Source organism: Abramis brama (assembly GCF_963993115.1).
Source record: "Abramis brama genome assembly, chromosome: 5".
NCBI lineage: Eukaryota > Metazoa > Chordata > Actinopteri > Cypriniformes > Leuciscidae > Abramis > Abramis brama.
In genome coordinates this window covers 32,264,256-32,285,681 of record NC_139967.1, presented here as the reverse complement: position 1 = coordinate 32,285,681, position 21,426 = coordinate 32,264,256, and the positions used below count along the sequence as shown (strand labels likewise).

At 37.5% G+C, this 21,426-nt stretch overlaps 1 protein-coding gene across 1 annotated transcript in view; it reads right to left on the bottom strand.

Moving 5' to 3' along the window:
* Positions 1-21,426, bottom strand: part of msh3 (mutS homolog 3 (E. coli)) — a 63,218-nt gene that overhangs the window by 22,809 nt on the left and 18,983 nt on the right. The window contains exons 11-20 of the mRNA XM_084114250.1: positions 21,128-21,212; positions 18,909-19,018; positions 16,640-16,772; positions 14,481-14,668; positions 14,145-14,313; positions 11,603-11,667; positions 11,077-11,193; positions 10,766-10,873; positions 9,853-9,967; positions 6,215-6,372 (exon numbers count right to left, since the gene is read on the bottom strand). Coding sequence (XP_083970376.1) covers positions 6,215-6,372; positions 9,853-9,967; positions 10,766-10,873; positions 11,077-11,193; positions 11,603-11,667; positions 14,145-14,313; positions 14,481-14,668; positions 16,640-16,772; positions 18,909-19,018; positions 21,128-21,212 — 1,248 coding nt within the window. The remainder of the gene's footprint in view (positions 1-6,214; positions 6,373-9,852; positions 9,968-10,765; positions 10,874-11,076; positions 11,194-11,602; positions 11,668-14,144; positions 14,314-14,480; positions 14,669-16,639; positions 16,773-18,908; positions 19,019-21,127; positions 21,213-21,426) is intronic.

The following is a 21,426-nucleotide window of genomic DNA, read 5'->3' as shown; positions in this document are numbered from 1 at the left end:
TAACCACTCAATGTTTCCGCTTCACCAGAGTGCAGTATAGGCCACTGAACCTTTCAGACTTAATTGGGCACTGTTTGAACCTGATTTTGACCTGTTAATTGGAACAAACCAACACAACTCTGGGGAGCGAAGGCAATTATCTTCTGACGTGAACAGCGCCAGGACTGGGTTAATTAACGAGGCAGTACTTCACTGTTAGCGGTATGACTTGGACTGACAAGACCGTGTCAAAAAACACTCTACATCACATCCCCTTCCTGCTGAACAGTCTCACAGCAATGCTTAAATAACTTTAAGTGTACAGCAAAACTATTTTCATTGCAAAACTATTAACTCAGTCAATGTATATTATATACATCAACATACACTGCTGGCTGATAAGAACTTTTCAAAATACTCAATAAATGAATTAATTCTACATCATTATTGGCCTTACGTGAAAAAGGCTAAAATCTGTGATAGATCTCAGGCACTTGCCCGGCAAAAAGGGAGAAAGGCGGCACAAGTCACATTTGAGTCTAATTAGTGAACCGCTGTGGATGTTGTTGATGTTGGTAGTCTAATGACTAGCACAGTCAGCAGAAATCAACCAACCCCTACAACAGTAAACAATGTTAATAAATCACATCAAAATGAAAGACAAAACAAGTAAAGAGGGGCTGGAAGTTCACTGAGGTTACTGAGAAATAAAGGCAAGACATGTTTAGTTAACATACTTGACAAGAATCTAGATATTTCATTTGAATTTATGAGGGAGGTAAAACCCCGTAGAGTAAATTTATGTGACAATGAACCTTAAAAGGACCAAATGAAACAGGCAGGCCACTTTTTATGTTCTCAGAACACATTAACAGCAACAGCAGATTACCACTGACACTCATAAGAAATATACAAAGTGATCAGTTGGTTTAACTTAAAAAAGTGAGGAAACCCGTTGCCTTAAAATTAAAGCTGCATTCCGTAACTTTTTTGGGTTAAAAATGATCCAAAATAAATTCTTGAGCAAGTACATAACCAGCCAGTGTTCAAAACTATCTGCTTGCCTTAGCTCGATTCAATAAGCTTGTAATAATGTTTTTGATTCCAGTGGTACTGGTGGATTTCCACGGGAAATGTCATTTTACGTCACATCTGTACACATAAAGAAGATGTCTCGGCTAGTAGGCTATGTTGCGTGTGAGGATGTTGGAGGTGGAGATTTATAGCCTTTTCTCAAAGCACTTGATATAATTAAACTTATCAATTTGATGGCGGATCCAGAAAGGTTCAAACGACTATCACCAGTGACAACTGGAGATTCACCCATTGTAAACTGCATAAGACTTCGTTCGGACTTCGGAGTGGCAACAGAAAAAAAGAGACTGCAACCGGGCCCATGCGAAAACAAGGATAATATCGGAAGGGCATTAAATGTAGTCACGCAATGCTGATGTTGTTAACATTAACAATTTGAGAACAAAGTATAATTTGCACGGTTTGACGTGAAATGATTAGCGATCGTTAGATTGAATCAGCGCGATTTACTGCAATGCTTTTTTCCCCTTAGTTGGTCAGAACAAAAGTGGATGTTACTTGTTCAGATGGCATTTTCCAGTGAAAATTCTTATGTTGGTCATACTTCCAAAAAATAGAATCTGTGATTCCGACTGACAGTATCCACACCGGCGCGGTGACTGTTATTTATTATGTCTATGTGACTGACAACCGCACATTCTCCTCAAAACATTGGATTCATCCGCGCTGTGCCGTGCCGAGGCACAACCTAAAAGTTGATAATTCCGCCAATAACTGCAATTGCAGATTTCGAACAATGATGGCGACAAAGAGGAAAAACTACGGACTGCAGCTTTAAGTAAATAAACATCATGTAACTGAAAAAATTAAGTTCACTTGGTATTGATATCAAATATCTGTTATGATTTTGTTTGTTTTTCCTCACACAAAAGTGAAATTGTTCTACTAAATGACTCAATAATAAGTCAAACAAAATGAATGTATAAATAAATAATAATGGGAATGTTGACTAAACTTAAAATTAGCCTTTACAAAAAAGGAATAATTTTTTTTATATATATATATATATATATATATATATATATATATATATAAGCATTCTTTAGAAATGTTGGCCCATATTGATAGGATAGCATCTTGCAATTGATAGGATAGCATCTTGCAATTGATGGAGATTTGTAGGATGCACATCCAGGGCACGAAGCTCCCGTTCCACCACATCCCAAAGATGCTCTATAGGCCTTTTCAGAATGTTTGTAAACAATAGGCACCAAGATACTTCCGGGTGGCAGAACGCGAGCGGCTTCTACTGACTAACTGAAGAGATCCAGCCGGCGAACTGAAATAAAAGTCGCCGGCTGGATCTTTCAACGGCTCTGAGTAGACATCGTGCCGTCAAAAGTAGGAAATCTTAACAATCCCCTAAATTATATGATTCATCCAACGTTTACATTTCTGCTGCCAACCCTGCTTGCCCTTCAACTGTGCTTCGTGTATTCTCAAAACGGTCCATCTACAAAATCACAGCAGAGCATTTATCTTCTGCCGGGGAAATTCAAGACTAATATTAGTAAACTTGTCTCTTTTGAAGATCAGACTCATTGCCAGTCACTGCCTTAAGTAAAAGAGGGCTGCCCACTCTCACGCATTCACCGTCACTTTTCACATGCAAACTTGCCGAAATGTATATTCCTCATACATATTATAGACCAATCAGTGTTTTTCAACCGCGCAAAGGTCAATATAACAGCTGGAGAACAAGTGTCACATAACATTTACCTCAAGAAAGCCATTTAATGACTATGATAGGCTATATAGCATGTTATTTTGGCTGGAAAAAAAAAATAGAGTATTTTGCTAATTATGTGTAGGCCTACTATATTACATATTTATTATATTTTTTACTTATATCATTAAACACAGTTGTTATTATGATAAAAAACGCATTATATTTAATAATTTTTTTTATTTTTATTACATTTTTACTGTCGACTGTGGGTCTCCCTTCCAAGCAATTTACTAGCGTTGCCATAGGAACGTTTCAGCTTTTGCCACCCGGAAGAACGTCTATAGACCAACGCTACTTTTGCGTCATCGAAGGGTAACGCCCCTTTTTGGGGGAAAACAAAGGAATTCCCCTAAGAACAGAACTCGCTCGCTCTAGACCTGCGAAGTTTCTTGATAGCAAAAATCGCACAAACATACACTCTCTTTGGACTATTCAGACATCTACCACTATCTCGTGGAATCACCAAGTAAGTAGCCTATTTTTTTTTGTTGTCATTAACACACTCACAGTATGACAAACTAGACGATGAGGCCATGTCAAGAGGAGTTGGTGGTTTACTTGGATCATATTTCACTTGATTTAAGCTATTGACATAGTTTTGTTGTCGACTAGCTATAACTTACTAGTTAGAAAGACGAAGCTGATTAACGTGATTAACGTTAGCTCTCACTAGGCACTTGGCTGTTAACTGATTTTACTGTTGAAATAGTGGCAGGCTAGGACTAAAGTGGACTTGGCTGGTTTCTGCTAAGTGTCTAGAAAGTGCTAGGACTTTGAAAGTTGTAAAAAGGTTTACAGTGTGCGGCAAAATATGTATGGGACCTATGTATAGGGCATGTTTTTCATTGTCTCTACCCCACTTAAGGTACGGACTATTTATGTTTTTAGCATCTGACATGATTGTTCTGTACAGTGTTTGAGGGTTTCTTACTAGTATAGCTAGTCGACAACAAAACTGTCAATAGCTTAAATCAAGTGAAATATGATCCAAGTAAACCACCGACTCCTCTTGACATGGCCTCAATCGTCTAGTTTGTCATACTGTGAGTGTGTTAATGACAAAAAAAATAGGCTAACGTTACTTACTTGGTGATTCCACGAGATAGTGGTAACGTTAGATGTCTGAATAATAGTCCATATTTGGCCACTGCGTGGGGTCATTAATCCAGTTTTCGACCATTTCAAAGGGACACCTCTGTAACTCCCTATCCAGTAGCTTCTTTAAATACCGCTCACGGTCCTCGGCCGGCAAAGAGAGTGTATGCCATTTTTGCTATCAAGAAACTTTGCAGGTCTAGAGCGAGCGAGTTCTGTTCTCAGGGGAATCCGTTTGTTTTCCCCCAAAAAGGGGCGTTGCCCTTCGATGACGCAAAAGTAGCGTTGGTCTATTACTGTTGTGACGTCATGGTGAATTGTCGTATTGGGTTGAGATCTGGTGACTGTGGGGGCCATTTTAGTACAGTGAACTCATTGTCATGTTCAAGAAACCAATTTGAAATGATTCGAGCTTTGTGACATGGTGCATTATCCTGCTGGAAGTAGCCATCAGAGGATGGGTACATGGTGGTCATAAAGGGATGGACATGGTCAGAAACAATGCTCAGGTAGGCTGTGGCATTTAAACGATGCCCAATTGGCATTAAGGGGCCTAAAGTGTGCCAAGAAAACATCCCCCACACCATTACACCACCACCACCAGCCTCCACAGTGGTAACAAGGCATGATGGATCCATGTTCTCATTCTGTTTACGCCAAATTCTGACTCTACCATCTGAATGTCTCAACAGAAATCGAGACTCATCAGACCAGGCAACATTTTTCCAGTCTTCAACTGTCCAATTTTGGTGAGCTCGTGCAAATTGTAGCCTCTTTTTCCTATTTGTAGTGGAGATGAGTGGTACCCGGTGGGGTCTTCTGCTGTTGTAGCCCATCAGCCTCAAGGTTGTGCGTGTTGTGGCTTCACAAATGCTTTGCTGCATACCTCGGTTGTAACGAGTGGTTATTTCAGTCAAAGTTGCTCTTCTATCAGCTTGAATTAGTCAGCCCATTCTCCTCTGACCTCTAGCATCAACAAGGCATTTTCGCCCACAGGACTGCCGCATACTGGATGTTTTTCCCTTTTCACACCATTCTTTGTAAACCCTAGAAATGGTTGTGCGTGAAAATCCCAGTAACTGAGTAGATTGTGAAATACTCAGACTGGCCCGTCTGGCACCAACAACCATGCCACGCTCAAAATTGCTTAAATCACCTTTCTTTCCCATTCTGACATTCAGTTTGGAGTTCAGGAGATTGTCTTGACCAGGACCACACCCCTAAATGCATTGAAGCAACTGCCATGTGATTGGTTGATTAGATAATTGCATTAATGAGAAATTGAACAGGTGTTCCTAATAATCCTTTAGGTGAGTGTATATATTTAGAAATTAAATATGATACATCAAGCACATATTAGTTTTACCAATTAATGTTTTACCAATTAATCTTGTTGTCATTTTTATAAACTGTAATTTAATATCACAGTTTAATTTAATTATTATATACTGCATATTTATTTTAAAAAGTTGATTTGCATTGTTACAAATCAACAATTATGACATTGTAAAATTTGCAACGCAAATTGGTCTTCTTTCGGTCAAATTGGTGTCCATTTGCATACTGAATTGGGATACGCCTCTTTTTACATACATTTAATCTATTACACAGCAACACTGTATCTGAGTTTAAAAAACAAATGCATTCATTCTCATTTTTGTTGCCTCAAAAGCAAAGGTTTTTTTATTCTGGACTTGAAAATCTAGTATAACTCCACTCCTCAAAAATCTAGCAGATGTGGCATAAAGTCTGAATAGGTTTTGACTCCTGCCTCTGTAATCTGCGGTTACCGGGGTTTTGTGAAAAGACTAGCGGGCATGGTTTCACCCCGCTCAATTCTGGACCATTCAAGCACAAACTCCAAAGTCTGCTCAGCCTCTGAGGTGTTGTCATGGTCACTAAAGTTCAGCTTCATACCGTCATACATTACTTCCTCTCTAATGGCCAGAAAACAAAAGAAACAATATCTCAGTGAGAGCTGATTTTTCTTTTGGAAAAAGACCCATCTACATTTCTCAGTTAATACCCTATTGTGGCAGATGGGGGAGATTTCATAAATCTCCTATGAAAGTATCTTTGTTCTTTGGGAAAGAAAGTGGAAAAAACTGCAATAAAGATGATAGAGAATAAAAGATCTGGACATTTCTTTTCATAAGATGATAGTATGCCATTAAAAGCTCTCAGATGCATTTTGTGACAACCAGATGAAATGATATGCATTATACTCCATGTAAGGTCTGTCACATCTACAATAATCTCTTCTCAATTGTTGATAGGCCACAGAGAAGAAGGTGGTGTTTGAAAGGTGGAAGTTACCTGACATATATGCCGTCTACAATGCCCACTGACGCCTCTCTGGCAGGAACAAAAGATCCCAGCTGTGCCATGATGGTCACCAGGGCAACCTGTCGGATGTAGGAGCTCTTGCCACCCATGTTGGGCCCAGTGATGATCATGACTCGCTTCCCATCCCCCTGAAGACAGCAACGGTAATCAGATGAATATTTGTGCAAGATTACATTAAAGATTCTCAAGGAAGTGACTGATACGTGGCTGATTGCTTGAGTGTCAGAGCTTTAGAGGGATGGAGCACAAAGGTCATCTCAATCATCGGGAGTGAAAACACTGAGAAGACAAAGCTCCTTATGAAACCGTACGACCAGCAAAAATCTATTTATAATGGAATATAAAAAAGGTCAGAGACAAGAGAATAGATGCACTACGGTTAAAAAGTTTGGGGTCAGTAAATTATTTTTTTTTAAAGAATTTAATACTTTTATTCAGCAGGAATGGATTAAATTGATCAAAAGTGACAGTAAAGGCATTTATAATGTTATAAAAGATTCCCATTTCATATAAATGGTGTTCTTTTGAAGTTTATATACATGTTTTTATGGTTTACAAAGTAATAATGATATAATATAATACAATATAAGTAAGGAATAATTGACTTCGGGCCGTTGAATTCACGGCTACATTAACACCTCGGGTGTGCATTTTTTTTCAATAATTCAATGGCCCGGAGTCAATTATTCCACTTATACTACGGTTACCACACCTCAAAACATTGTTCAGATGATGTATTTTTGTCCTTAAAACGCATTTCTTACGCATCTGATCCCAAGCCTCCCAAGACTAATCCCAAGACTTGAGCCATTAATAGCAGACTGCAGTTATTAATGCAGTTATTAGAGAGAGAGAGAGAGAGAGAGAGAGAGAGAGAGAGAGAGAGAGAGAGAGAGAGAGAGAGAGAGAGAGAGAGAGAGAGAGCAAAGTAGTAGGGATTGTAGGAATTAGTCAACAGATGCTATGTACACAAACCATAAAAATCACTGGAACTAAATAAGGCTTGTATCACAACACACACAGAAGCAACAGTGTAACTAACAGCAGCTTGTGTTGTGCTCTTATGCTATCGTGTATGAATTACCTGAATCTGTGTCTCTCAACAGTGTTCGGCAGCAGCGTTTAATAGCAAAACTGTAAGTTTATCTGCTCCAAGAACAGAGCCGTTATTACATCACTTGTGAGAAATGTCGTGTAGCTTTCCAAGTTGTTAAACTATTTTACTGATAAAATTGTCAGAGCAGCGCGGACAACACGTTTCTGTGTGAGTGTGTGTCCGTACTGTATGTGTGTGTGTTTGGAGAAATAGAGTATGTGCTGTCCGTATTAATCGTAAATGAAACCGCACGCGATTTGACAAAGGCTACGATTATTTTATGCGCAGCTTGTCAGTGCAGTGCGGCTGATTGGTAGTAAATGCTGCTCCATCTGAACACAAGAGGGCGTCTCACGCAGACACGCCATATATGCCCCGCCGGAGAACAACGCACTTCATTCCAGGAAATCTCTAACACTGTAGCTGAATAAACAGAAGATTGAAACGCTTTGATTGATTAAACATGACTTATAAACACACGACTGCCTTATTCTGTGCTAGAAGCCACATCATCTCACAGAAGGATGCTCAACTGTCGTTATTAAGTGAGTTTGGAGTAAAAGCATGTTATTAAATGTTGTCTTGTGTTGGACAAGAGCCTCATAAATGCTTCTCATGTTTGGAAAGATGTTTGACGCATGTCGCTTTTTCAAATGCACATTACAAGTGACTTAAACTCACAATGCTTTCAGATGGAGCAGCGTTTACAGAGCCGTACATCAATGTCAAGCTACGCATAAAAAATAATAATAATAATAATCGCAGCATTTGCGATTTCAAAATCGCAATAAGCCAAATTGGTTTAAGAGCAATTACATGGAAATAGCGATAAATTGTGCAGCCCTAGTCCGTACATACATTTTTTTTTTTTTGTGGCAAAAAACACAGAAATAATTTGGCGTTTTTATCCTATTGTTTACTATATTTATTTGCTTGGTCAGTGATGTCGTTCTTTTGCTGTTGTTGGCTGTAAGGACCTTTGAAATAACTGAAATCATTTGGCGAAGTGACATAGAACTGTAATGCGGTCAAGGCCTGTCTGGAACTACGAAACAAAACGAAACTATATATATATATATATATATATATATATATATATATATATATATATATATATATATATATATATATATATATATATATATATATATATATATATATATATATATATAATGTAATATAGGCTAAAATATACGAAAAGCTGTTACTTGAGCACTAAATCAGCACTTGGACATATGACAAGTAATGTGAAGAAAAGTACGGTATCCCAGTAAGACGGCTTCATTATTAAAGCCTGACTCACACTTTGAATGGAAGCCCAATGATTAGGTGGGTGGAGAGAGAGAGAGAGAGAGAGAGAGAGAGAGAGAGAGAGAGAGAGAGAGAGAGAGAGAGAGAGAGAGAGAGAGAGAGAGAGAGAGAGAGAGAGAGAGAGAGAGAGAGAGAGAGAGAGAGAGAGAGAGAGAGAGAGAGAGAGAGAGAGAGAAGTGACCAAGGTATTAAAAACATATGCTAATCGGCATGGCAGAGTGGGTGGCTGATACAAAAGGTTTGGTTGCTGGTTCAATTGGATTTTCTTACAGGTGAGATAAAAATGATTACCCTGCAGTGAAAGACAACCACACAGACCTTTGGCTTGAACACAGATTTCCCTCACCTCGGAATTAAATGTCAGGATGATAATCAAGTTTTTATAAAATCTCTAAGATCTAAAGGCCCCCAAAGGCATTATATGAAAAGGAGTAGTTAATGAGAATGTGGAAGAAGATAGTAATGTAGCTCATGAATATGGATCTAAGGTGAAGCATGCAATCTCCGCACCACTAGTGGCATGAAACAAAGAGTAAATGATTATTTTAAGTTGGGCTGTTTCAATAAATCAGTTTATCCAGTTCACAAAACCAATGTGAATAAACCAGACTGATGAGGTTCTCGAGATCAGCTGTTAACAACTTACTGGACAGAAAGATGTACCAGTGAATAACAAGTAATTTAAATGAATACAAGTGAATTTAATCACCACAACATCATATTGTACAGTATGAAATTTATTTTGAGATTTAAGGCCCGTTCACACCAAGAACGATAACTAACTATAAAGATAATTATAACGAGAACTATATTAGCGTCCGATATCATTCTGTTTATTCAAAGCGCGCACTGCAGTTTTATGGTCTGCTGCTTTAAAAGCTCAAGCTCTTTAAAGCAGTTTTATGGTCTGCTGCTTTAAAAGCTCGAGCTCTTTAAAAGTTGGAAGGATTCTGATTGGCTGTCAATGTTTTTATCGTCCATCAGCAGAAAGAAAATAGTTCTGAAAGTGATTCCAACAATATAATTTCTCTGTGCCGTTATCGTTATAGCTGTGGAGTGAACTTTGCTATTCAGAAAGAAAGATTTTTAGAACTATATCTTTATCGTTCTTGGTGTGAACAGGCCTTTATTAGTGTTATTAAGGATTAAAAGAGTTTAAATGATAAAAAAAAAAAAAAAAAAATGCAATGGATGTTTTCACCTCTAAATGAGTGTCATTGGGGACGTATTGATCCTGATCTCCCATCAGCGAGGTGATGACCGGATGCTTGCCAGCCTTAATCAAAATCTGACTTTTATCTTCAAGAACCTCAGGCCTATGTTCAGGACATGCAAAAAAAGATGCATTAAACACACACACACACAAAAAAAAAACAGCACTTACACTTAGATAAGCTGACAAAAAAAAAAAAAAAAAAAATCGCCAACATAAAGTTTTGCGCACACCGTTTTGGCAGGTCACCTTACATATAAGAGTTGGAATTTATGGTATCAGCTCAACACACTTTTGAAAAGTCCAGAGGGAGAGGATAAGCTCTGGTGCTCTGCAGAACAGGCGGGAGGGGGAGGCGGTAAGGAGCAGAGGGGGAGTAGTTGGCGGAAACCTCTGCTTTCAAAGTCAAATCCACTCCCCCACACAGACTGTCAGAGGGATATGGAGTGGGCTCTATACTGCATGGGGGTGGGATTCATCCCACTGTTGGACTCAATTCGGGCCAGGGAGAGACAGAGATGTGGGGGCTCCTGGGTCCCCTTACTCTCGTTCATCTATGAAAGCTTATGTAAGATGCTTTATGCGCATCTCACGAAACACAAAAGAGAAATAGAGCTTCTTTGTAGATGCTCGGAAATTATTGATTTTATTGCACTATGGTGTGCCAAAAAAAAAAAAATTAAAAATCTGGGAAAGTCCCCACGATCGCTCCCAGAACTACACGTATCTGACTTTTGAATGTTCAAAAAAGAATAGAAGACTTGGAAACAAAGCTTATTAAATTTGGCGACATGGGCAATGTATGAGGGAATATACGTGCTTGGGTGATTAGGTTTGAAATGAGAGATGACAGGAAGTCAGCAGAGAATACGGGAATAAAAAGCCAACTTCATTACCACACCTGCAGTAATTATTTTCTTTAGCAACCTGGGCCAATGAGAAGAGGCAGTCCATGGTTGCTAGGTGACACACTGCTTTCCTCAGGATGTAGTAATGGTCCCCAAATAGCCTAGATGGCAAAAAAAAGAGAGAAGGCTATTGAGAAAGAGAGAGTGAGCACTGTTGGGTCAGAAAGTGAAAGAAGACTAAACACATTTTACATGATTAAATTACTCCTGGCAGCTTTCTGATCTGAAACAAAATGCTGAAGCATCTCAGCCAATCAACAGGGCTGCTATAAAAAGGATTTTTGTCATTTCACAAGTTACGTACTGAAGGAAACTGATCCACTCGTGACTGCAGTCAATAACCAGCTGCTCACGTAGTTGCTGCAGGCGCCGATGTTTCTCCACAATGAATGGAGTGTGATAGCGGCCAACAACCTTAGTGCTGTGGATAAAAAGCACATGTTTAAATGCTAAAACTGGTTTGTTTCCAACCGACTGTTTAATGCAAAAGTAAGCTATTCCCTGTGAATGTGCAAGACTTCCGATTCATTAGCCACTATTAGATAAACAACTACAAGTGTAACAGAGTGCATTAAACAGTAAAACTACATGACCTACAAGCCAGTGTGTTTACAATTCTGATAATAAATTAATATATAACAAATACCATTTTGCAATATCAAGCAGTTTTCAGACTGTTTTTGTACAGCTGAAATAACTGGAAACTGCTACTTTGAAATATAAATCATATGGGAGGGGACACTTGGGTAGAAGCTCTCTTAAAATGAAGTACATGGGTTAGATGATGGATTTTCAGAGACAGTGATCAAATTTCTCACAATGGTGCCTACCTATTGATTTTGACCCAGTCTGATGGGACTATGGATGACATACTGTTCTTTACTTCAATGAGAAACTGCATAAGAAAAAGAGACAATCATTGTCAAATTATTATAGACTGTCTGAAATATTAAGCTCACAATTTCACTTAAAAAATGTTTTGTGCAACAGACACTGTTTTTATCACATTACAGAGTAACATTTACATAACAAAAAATAAATAATTTTCACCCCAAATAAGGTGCTATTCTCTTAAAAATCAAAAGGACAATTTCCAAAAACGAAAATAATCTTAATTTACTGTCCAATTCTGTAAGACTTCTCCTGTGGAACATCAAAGAAGATATTATGAGAAATGTCTCAGAGCTTGTTTGTTTTTTGTCCATACTATGGAAGTCAATGGTAAGCAAACCTGTTACCAACATTCTTCAAAATATCTTCTTTTGTGTCCAGCAAGAATAGAGAAAATCATACAAGTTTGGAACAACATGAGCGTGAGTAAATAACCACAAATTTTCAATTTTGAGTAGACTATATCATTAAAGTCTCATGTTCTTATCATCTCATTTGTTTGTCTTAATGGTGGCTGTAGTCAATGTGGTGAACAAGTCTGTTCACTGATCATCTGATGCATATTGCATAAAAAACAAATCCAGCAAGATTCGCTCTAATCTGACTAGCTGGCTGTACAACACTGCTGTTATTCTAGTGAGCTTTTACGCACACTAGTCCATTATTATGGCATCAACTCCCAAATCCGCCCCTACATGGCACATAAAATGGAATGGTTGGTCGCCTGCGTCAGTCATACAGTCTCTTGTGGTTCTAGGCCAGATTAAGTTGCCAAGTGGACCAGATTTTATGCTGATAGTCAAAAGCATAGCGATGCTAGACTCGGCCATAGACGGTGGGAGAAAGTGGTATGGCCGGGGTCTGTACTCTGAGGTGGAAAAACTGTTGTGCATTCATGAGGGAATGGCAACAGTGAGCAGATGGAGAAACGCATGTGGAGCTGCATACAAACTAGAAACATTTCAAATACTGTCCTTGTGGCTGTCATCTTCTAGTAAGGAAGTATTCAACATTATATCTACAGTAGAATAAAAATGAGTAAAACAGCTTTTTGCAAGGTTGAATAATGTAGAGTATGTAGTAATTGTAGACAACTGATAATGCATCACATACAGTATTCGAAAACAATTAAAGGCAACAAGGTAACAGTTAGGCCTGTCGCGATAGTCAATAAATCAATTAATCGCACGATAAGAAAAAATGAGCTCGATAATTTTTCCGGCCGCGATAATTCCATTTGCATGCTTGTTTGTTTTCCTCGTCTGTCTCTCTCTCTACCAAAGAGACTGGATGACCACTCTCGGTTCCTTAGCTTAGCGTATAGGAGGAGTGAACCCTCTTGTCAGTTGCATGGTCTTTGTGTGGGGAGGCGGCGCCGCGGCGCTTGTCAGTCACATGGTCTTTGTGTGGGAAAGCGCCGGCGGGACTGCCGGGAGAGAGAGAAGACGCTAGTTGTGAGGGAAAAAAAAGAAAAACATGGAATTGGTTTCAAAGCCAAACGCGACAGCGAGCTCGATCTCATGAAAATGCGTATCTATACCACGAATGTTATTTCTCATGCCATTTATATGCCAAAAATAGTTTTTGCGTGCATATGATATGCACTTTATGGCGTGTAATACGCACGCACTCCTCACCCCTAATCCTAAACAAGTATTTTCAGTGCGTAGCATATACACGCAATAAAGCGCGTCTCCATCTTCCCGACAGTAAATTACACAATCACTCGGGCGTTTGTTTAGTCGACAAAATAACAGGAGGACAGTGCAAAATGCTGTGGTATCCTGTTGAGGCTTTTTTTAATTTGTTTACAAAGGTCCTAACCGGCAGTTTTGCCTGTTATGGAATGTATCACTATTTATGTCTGAGCCTAATGTTTAATATTTTTTGAAGTGCAATTTTGTTTACATCCATTTTATTTATTGTTTTTGGTATTTATTCAAGTGAATTTTTTTGTTAACAGACACTGAGAGTCCAATGCTTTTATTGTTTTTGGTTGTTTTGTTCATTTTTTGTGGATATTTAAAATGTGTTTCCGTTTTCAATGTTTAATATTCTTAAGAAATAAAAGTTTATAGATCTTTGAAAAGGTGTACCTGCATTATTATGCCATTATCATTATATTAGATGAAAATGGTCTCGAACGACAATATTATCGTTTATCGCAATAATTTCTTGGACAATTTATCGTCCAGCAAAATTTGTTATCGTGACAGGCCTAGTAACAGTTGAATTTCAACATTTTGCCTAAACTAATCTATTTCTCTGGGTTTAGATAGTGTGGTACCAAAAAATGTTTTTCTTAAAATAACTTCAGTAACAGGGTTAACAGCTAAGCATGACAAATTTGTACAATGCTAATGCAAAATAAAGAGTAGAACATTTGTGGAATGTATAATTAGGCGTTAAAATAGCTTTGGGTGCTCAGTTCTTGAAACTCATTTAATAGACAGGTGTTAAGGGGATGCTTGACGATATTACCTGCTGGCCAGACACTGTTGTGTAATCCAAAGATGGGTTTTTTAACACCAGCCGAACCTCTCGCCGGTGCTCCATTATGTCTGATAGGACACTCTGGATCTCCTCTTTTCTTTTCTGGATCACTGGGAATTCGGTCAGATCCACAAACATTTCTGTCTTATTACCCATCCTAAAAGGATACATTTCAGAGATAACTAATCAGAAAAACTACATACAGAATAAAAGCATTTTTTCATCAAATACCTTGCTTTATGTATTGCATGTACAGTATTTGGATATGGAAAAATACACAGGTTAAGGTGAATATTCTTGAAGTTGTCAAAAGATTTAACGCACTTTGCGGCTTTCTCATCCAGGACTTTCAAGAAGTTGTGGGCGGGGCTTAGAAGCTGAGGTGTGTCCAGTAGGAGGTGCTTTAGAAGGGAAGAGCTGAGCTGTGATTGGATGGCGGGCATTAGGGCTTGAAGTTCAGTGCTCAGACGAGAGAGAGTGCTGGTGATGAGGTAAAATTCCTGAGTAGAGCACTGACAAGACACAGAAATGTCAAAACACAGGAAAACATGCATGTTGGGTCTTTAAAATATGTTGAAATACACATTCTACTTCTCATTAAGGGATCATATCAGAATTGTATATGCTATTTTTCTTCAGGATCAATTAAAAGCCTCTATGCAAAATCTTCAAAAGACTGTGACAGGTTTAGAAAACAATTTGTTGCAAACATGGTCATGCGCACGCGTTTAAATGCATTCAAAGTTGTGGAAGTACAGAAAGAGTCATTTTTGCAGATTAGTTTCAATGAATGGTGTGTTTGGGCTGAAAATTTAATATGAAAGTTACAATGCTTATTTGACTTATCATCACTTTAAATTATACAGTCATTCAAGATATGACCTCTTCAAAAACTGTGAATAATGAATAAAGATAATAATGAATAATAAAGTTCCCTTCATTGTGCTTCACTTCATTAATAATGAACCAAAAAAAAACGACACCTATTGATTACCAGAAGAAATAATAATGCTTAGTCATAATTTACTACAGGGCATCATTAATCATTATATGTCAAATGCAATGGCTCATGTGCATGCAATCTGTAATTTCCATATTTTGATGATAGTAAGCACCAAGGAGCCAATTAAATCTTTGCTTGATCTTGTGTATGTTTATAAACATAAAGTACATTTCCCAAAGGCTACACGTTAGTCATTCCTACAAAACATTATACACTATAATAAGGCAAAGCATAGCCACTCTCTGCGCTCATTAAAAAACTGTGAAAGTTCCCTGTAGATCTATGCAAAAACTCTCTGACCGTATGACAGAAGCGCTACTTTGACAGTCAATCACTGGTAAATAGGATGCATAAAAACAAAATGAAACTACAACAATGCATAAATACAGAGAAATACTGTTCTTTTTGGTTTTTTTAGGTTCAATATTAAAGGGATAGTTCACCCAAAATTTTTAATTATCCCATTATTTACTCCTAGGTGTATATGACTATCTTTTTGCCGATGAACACAATCAGAGATATATATAAAAAAATAGAGATTTTGAAGCCCAAAAAATGCACTCATCCATCATGAAAGTAATCCATACGTCTCCAGGGGGTTAATAAAGGCCTTCCGAAGCGAAGTGTTTGTGTAAGAAAAGAAATCCATATTTAAAACTTTATCAGCTATAATAACTAGCTTCCAGCAGATGACCGTACAGATACTGCGTCATAAGAGTAACCCCTGATGCAATGTATGATGTAGGAGTATTGTAAGCTTTGATGCCTCTCGCGGTTCAAACAAATAGGGCTGTGCACCAAACTCAAGCTCCTTTTCTATTATATTGAAATCCTCTGACATTCCTCTTTAAAATTTCTCGTCTTGGTCAAGGGTCACTCTTTCGCTGCAGATCGCTGTGTACGGCCGTCTGCCGAAAGCTAGTTATTATAGCTAAAAAAGTTTTAAATATTATTATTTTTCTTATAAAAACCCATCGTTTCGCTTTAGAAGGCCTTTATTAACCCCCTGGAGCCGTAAGGATTATTTTTTAATGATGGATGGATGGATGCATTTTTTCGGGCTTCAAAATCCCCCCCTTTTAATCTATGAAAAATAAAGTTTTAGTCCAAAACTACATTTAGACCTTTAACACTGGACCCCTTCTTTCATAAATTCTTCATTTTGTTTTTGATGAATGTGTGTTCATAAAAATGAGACGGCAGAAAGAGGCAGGTGAGGCAGGGTTATTGAGGACATTCTGTCTCTCCACACATGCTACAAAACAATAATCATTCCCATTCCTGCTCACTCTTGTCATTATGCTAATAGAGCCATTCAACAGAAACAGGTCATTAAGCACCATCCCTGCAACCTCCTGCCTGATTCCAGAAACACATGGAATGATGTGAAAAAAAAAAAAAAAAAAAAAAGCAAGGAAAATATAGAAATCTGTGAAAAAGAAATGATTCAAACAGATTGTTTAGGTACAAAAGGCTTTACTTTCTTGTGGTAGATACTGCAAAGTCCTCTCTCGAGGTCAGGTAGACGAGTTAGCAAAGACTGAAGAGAGGGAAGCACACTGGATTCAGAACACAACATTTCTGCCACAGCCTCCTGACGAGCCTGGATATCACTGAGAGAGAGAGAGAGAGAGAGAGAGAGAGAGAGAGAGAGAGAGAGAGAGAGAGAGAGAGAGAGAGAGAGAGAGAGAGAGAGAGAGAGAGAGAGAGAGAGAGAGAGAGAGAGAGAGAGAGAGAGAGAGAGAGAGAGAGAGAGAGAGAGAGAGAGAGAGAGAGAGGGGGCAAAGTAGTAGGGATTGTAGGAATTAGTCAACAGATGCTATGTACACAAACCATAAAAATCACTGGAACTAAATAAGGCTTGTATCACAACACACACAGAAGCAACAGTGTAACTAACAGCAGCTTGTGTTGTGCTCTTATGCTGCATAAGAGAGCTGTGATGTAGCTTCTGTCTAGAAGTGTGTCCTTGACTTCAGTGGTATCAAAAAGCATTTCCTGTTGCAGAACAAAGTTACTTTCTTTTTCCATATATTATTTATTTTTGTTTTATGATCAGTTAGTACTGTAAGAAAATATAATTCTTAACTGATATATTGCTGTATCTTTTGAGAAGTGGCTTTAATTATGTACACTACTTTTCAAAAGTTTGGGGTCTAAGATTTTTTAAATGTTTTAAATGCTCACTAAGGCTACATTCATTTGATCAAACATTCAGTAAAAACTGTAACATCGTGAAATGTTATTCAGGTTGGAGAAATGTTTTCTATTGTAATATATTGTTAAATATATATATATATATATATATTTTTTTGTGATGGTAAAGCTGATTTTTCAGCATCATTACTCCAGTCTTCAGTGTCACATGATCATTCAGAAATCATTCTAATATGCTGATTTGCTGCTCTAGAAACATTTATTATTATGATGGATGCACAAATATGAAAATTTTGGCCGATACAGATAACCAATCATGTTTTATATTTGAAAGCCGATAACTGATATTTTGGCCAATAAATCTAAATCCACATTTTTATAATTTTTGAGAGCCTGATTACAAAAACAAAAGCCATTAAAAGCCATGTCCTGAGCACACAATTATAATGTTCACATTATAATTTTATGTAGCCTATATGACAGACTTGCGCTGCACGTTGCACTTAACTTTATTATCCTTTTTGAAGTGATTCCAATCATATTTCAATTCAAAATCATCATGGCAATCAGTGCGCATCTGAAGTGTCTCAGCTAAAGTAAATAATGCATTATTTATCGGCTTTAATATATCAGACAAATTTTCTTATCAGGCCGATAACAATAACATCAAAAATTAACATATATCAGCCGATATATCGTGAATCCCTACTTATTATCAATGTTAAAAACAACTGTGCTGCTTAATATTTTTATGGAAAAATATTTGGTGAAAAGAACAGCATTTATGTGAAATACAAATTATTTGTTTGTTTTTTTATAACGTCTTTACTGTCACATATGATCAAATTAATGGACCCTTGTTAAATAAAACTAACAATTTCTTAAAAAAAAAAAAAAAACAGTTCTAGATCAAATTTGTGAGGCTTTAAGTTCATTCCCTGTATGTCAGGAAACACACATGATCTAACTGCATTGCCCGATTCAGTGGCATGATATTCTGAGTCTCAATTCAAAAACGTTCCCCAACATATCTGTTAAGAGGTTTGGCAGGAAAACATGTGGATTTAAGATTAAATGATTGTTATATGGAATCAAATATATTTATTATCCACAAACATAATCGGATTTTGCAAGCATGCATTACGTCACACACAGATCCAAACAACCCCCCACAACGTATAAAGTTGGCATCAGACTGACAAAGCCATGCCAATCTATTTCTGGAGAAATAAAACAAACATTTAAATCTGAGTAATAACCAAAAAGAATAAACTCTCAGATTAAAAACTTGCATTTTATGGCGGTTTATCCCTTTGTATATACAATAGTGTTTTTCCATAATCCGAACCAGAGCGAAATTGTAATCCTACCATGCAGTGGCCGAGAAGAGGGGTGCAAAGTTCCTCCATTTACAAAATATTCTAGGACTTGGATTAACCTAGGCTCAGAGTTTGGAGTTCAGTATAATCTGTAGTGGTGTCGGGAATATCTGGGCATGCCACATCTATTTAGCACTGCAAACAATGGCCATGTTACATACTAGCAGTCAAATCACAGTGATTACATGATAATAAAATGAAATAATGACTCACATCACAGATTTCAGCGGCTGGCTCACCCACTTTCTTAACAATCTCTTCCCAAATGGAGTCTGAGTGTGATCCAGAACCCACAGCAAACTGCCTTTTACTGAACCTGTGGTCTGACAGCAATGAAAAAGGAAGTCATCATTAAATCCAAACCAACATCCTTGATAATGGATAAATCACTCGGTTATCAAGACACAAACGCCCACGTTATTTTCCAAGCAACACAAGGCAGAGAAAAATGGCATAATTTAAACTAGTATGCCATTATATTTACATCATAAAACTACATAAAAAGACCCCTTTTTAAGTTGAAAAGTGACATTACATCAATTCATAATATCATAATGTGAAGTTACATTTCTTACATAGGATTTTATTTAAATGCGTTCACTGTAATGGATGGCATGTTTCAATGTAAGCAAAAGAGGTGTACTGTATACTACTACAAAACTGATGTAATTTCAGTAATAATCCTCGTACACATTTTGTCTGATCTTCACCAAAACGGAGTCAGATTATCTTCAGTCCATGCCTAATAAAAGTTGTAAAATAGATATTTTGTTCTCAAAATAATTTGGCTTGTCCTGACATTCAACTCACTATCTCTTTGGAAACATCCGTGGGAAAAGTGGGGCAGTGATAAAAAAGAAAACACAGAGCTGGTTGTTGAAAGGTTACAGCTTTGAACCTCACAGATGGCCCATAGTCATTGCTTGCAGCAATATTTATTATTATTGTTTCATTCAGTGTGCTTTTATTGATCTTGCAATGTTTTTTTTGTTTTGTTTTTTACAGCTGCAATCATTTAGCTAGATCTACTGTGAAATTGAAAAATCAATAATGAAATTCCAGCAAGCCTTCACATTTAATATTTCAAATTTAGTTCAAAGACTTTTTAATATGAGACCACTAGCAAAACATGCTTGTAATTTAATTTATTACTAATTAAATGATCAGCCTAATATAATTTAAGTGAAAAGGTTAAATGAAAAATACACATTTCAATTAAAAAATTGTGTTTGTCTCTCATTTGCTTTAATAACAACAGCAATCAAGCTGCACTCAAACTCCACAAGTGTGTGTAAAACCTAATGATTATGTTCTTCAGCATGATTTGAGATGATCCAAAAAGCATCTTGTGCTTCATCTGACCATATGTACAAAGACTCATATGATCACAAATTTACTTGGTCATCTAAAATGTGGAATTTCAAATATTTCTAACTCATTTTCTGCCTTAATGTTTTAAAAATATGTTTTTATTTTTAGTGTCGGCTCCGCTGTACATGCACAAGACTTCACATAACATTTTTGGTGCAACTGACATCGGTAGGTAGGTATGTTTCCATCCACCTATTTTTATGCGCATTTTAATCTATTGCATAAAAAAAAAATGCTGGATGAAATTGGCAATATGCGCATAAATTCTAAAAATGTGCATAAATAAAACGTTAGAGTTCAATTGAGGTGGATAAAAAGATGTGCATAAACTATGATGGAAATACATTTACCCTAATAAATCCCTCAATGCGAAACAAAACACTCCTGAGACTTGCCTCAAGAGATCATGTGATTGGATAACTGGACTAACCAGCGGACCAATCGTGTCGCACAGCATCTCAAATGTTGGTTTGGTTGTTCTGAAATGCCTGAGCCAAAGTCTGTCATCAGAATGATTTGGTTTAATTCCCTCCCAGAAGAGTCGCACACAGCTGCACTCCTAAACACCACTATCCGAACGCAAGATAACATGACGGAGTTTATTGCATTTCATCTGTGCGCTCTGAGACGCAAGTCTTTTATGATGGAGGAAAAAAGAGCCACAATGGCTTCCCGACTGCAGCAACTTCCATTTTAATTACAGATATTTTGCGGCAATTTTCCCAGGAAGTGACTATTTTGTTCTCTTCAACACATCATGGGCTTTATTCGCAAATGTTAAATGCGATATTTAAATCTTCCGCACAAGTTCAATATGCAACTCTGGATGGAAGCATAGCTAGTGACACTGATGTATGCAGTCACAAAATTAGACCAAAACAAAAACCAATCACAGGTGGTCTGTGGAATCATTTAAAACGCATTGTGTAAATTGTTGCGTCTCTTTCATGGCTGAGCACAAGTGATCAGATCACCCAAGACTAATGTTAATACCAGATGTAAACAGTACGACTGTTTGTGTATAATATTCCATCATCCATGTTTTCCTCCGTTTGACTGACCTGGTTGCACAGGATCTCCAGGTTCTTCATGGTAGCAGCACTGAGCAGCATATGGTCAGCATCACTCGACAGCCGCTTGAATGAGCTGCAAACACAACCAAAATGGGTTTTCCACAAGAGCAGCTACTGCTTCATAATTACATCTTTACATATTTTTACATATTCGAAAAAATGTATAGTAAAACAAGTCAGACTAGCAACAATACACAGTCATGACAAACTATTAGGCAGCAAGGCCCTATTTCAGGTAATGATGCATGTTAATTAAGGCTCTTTCAGAAAGTATGTGAGGTCAAGGC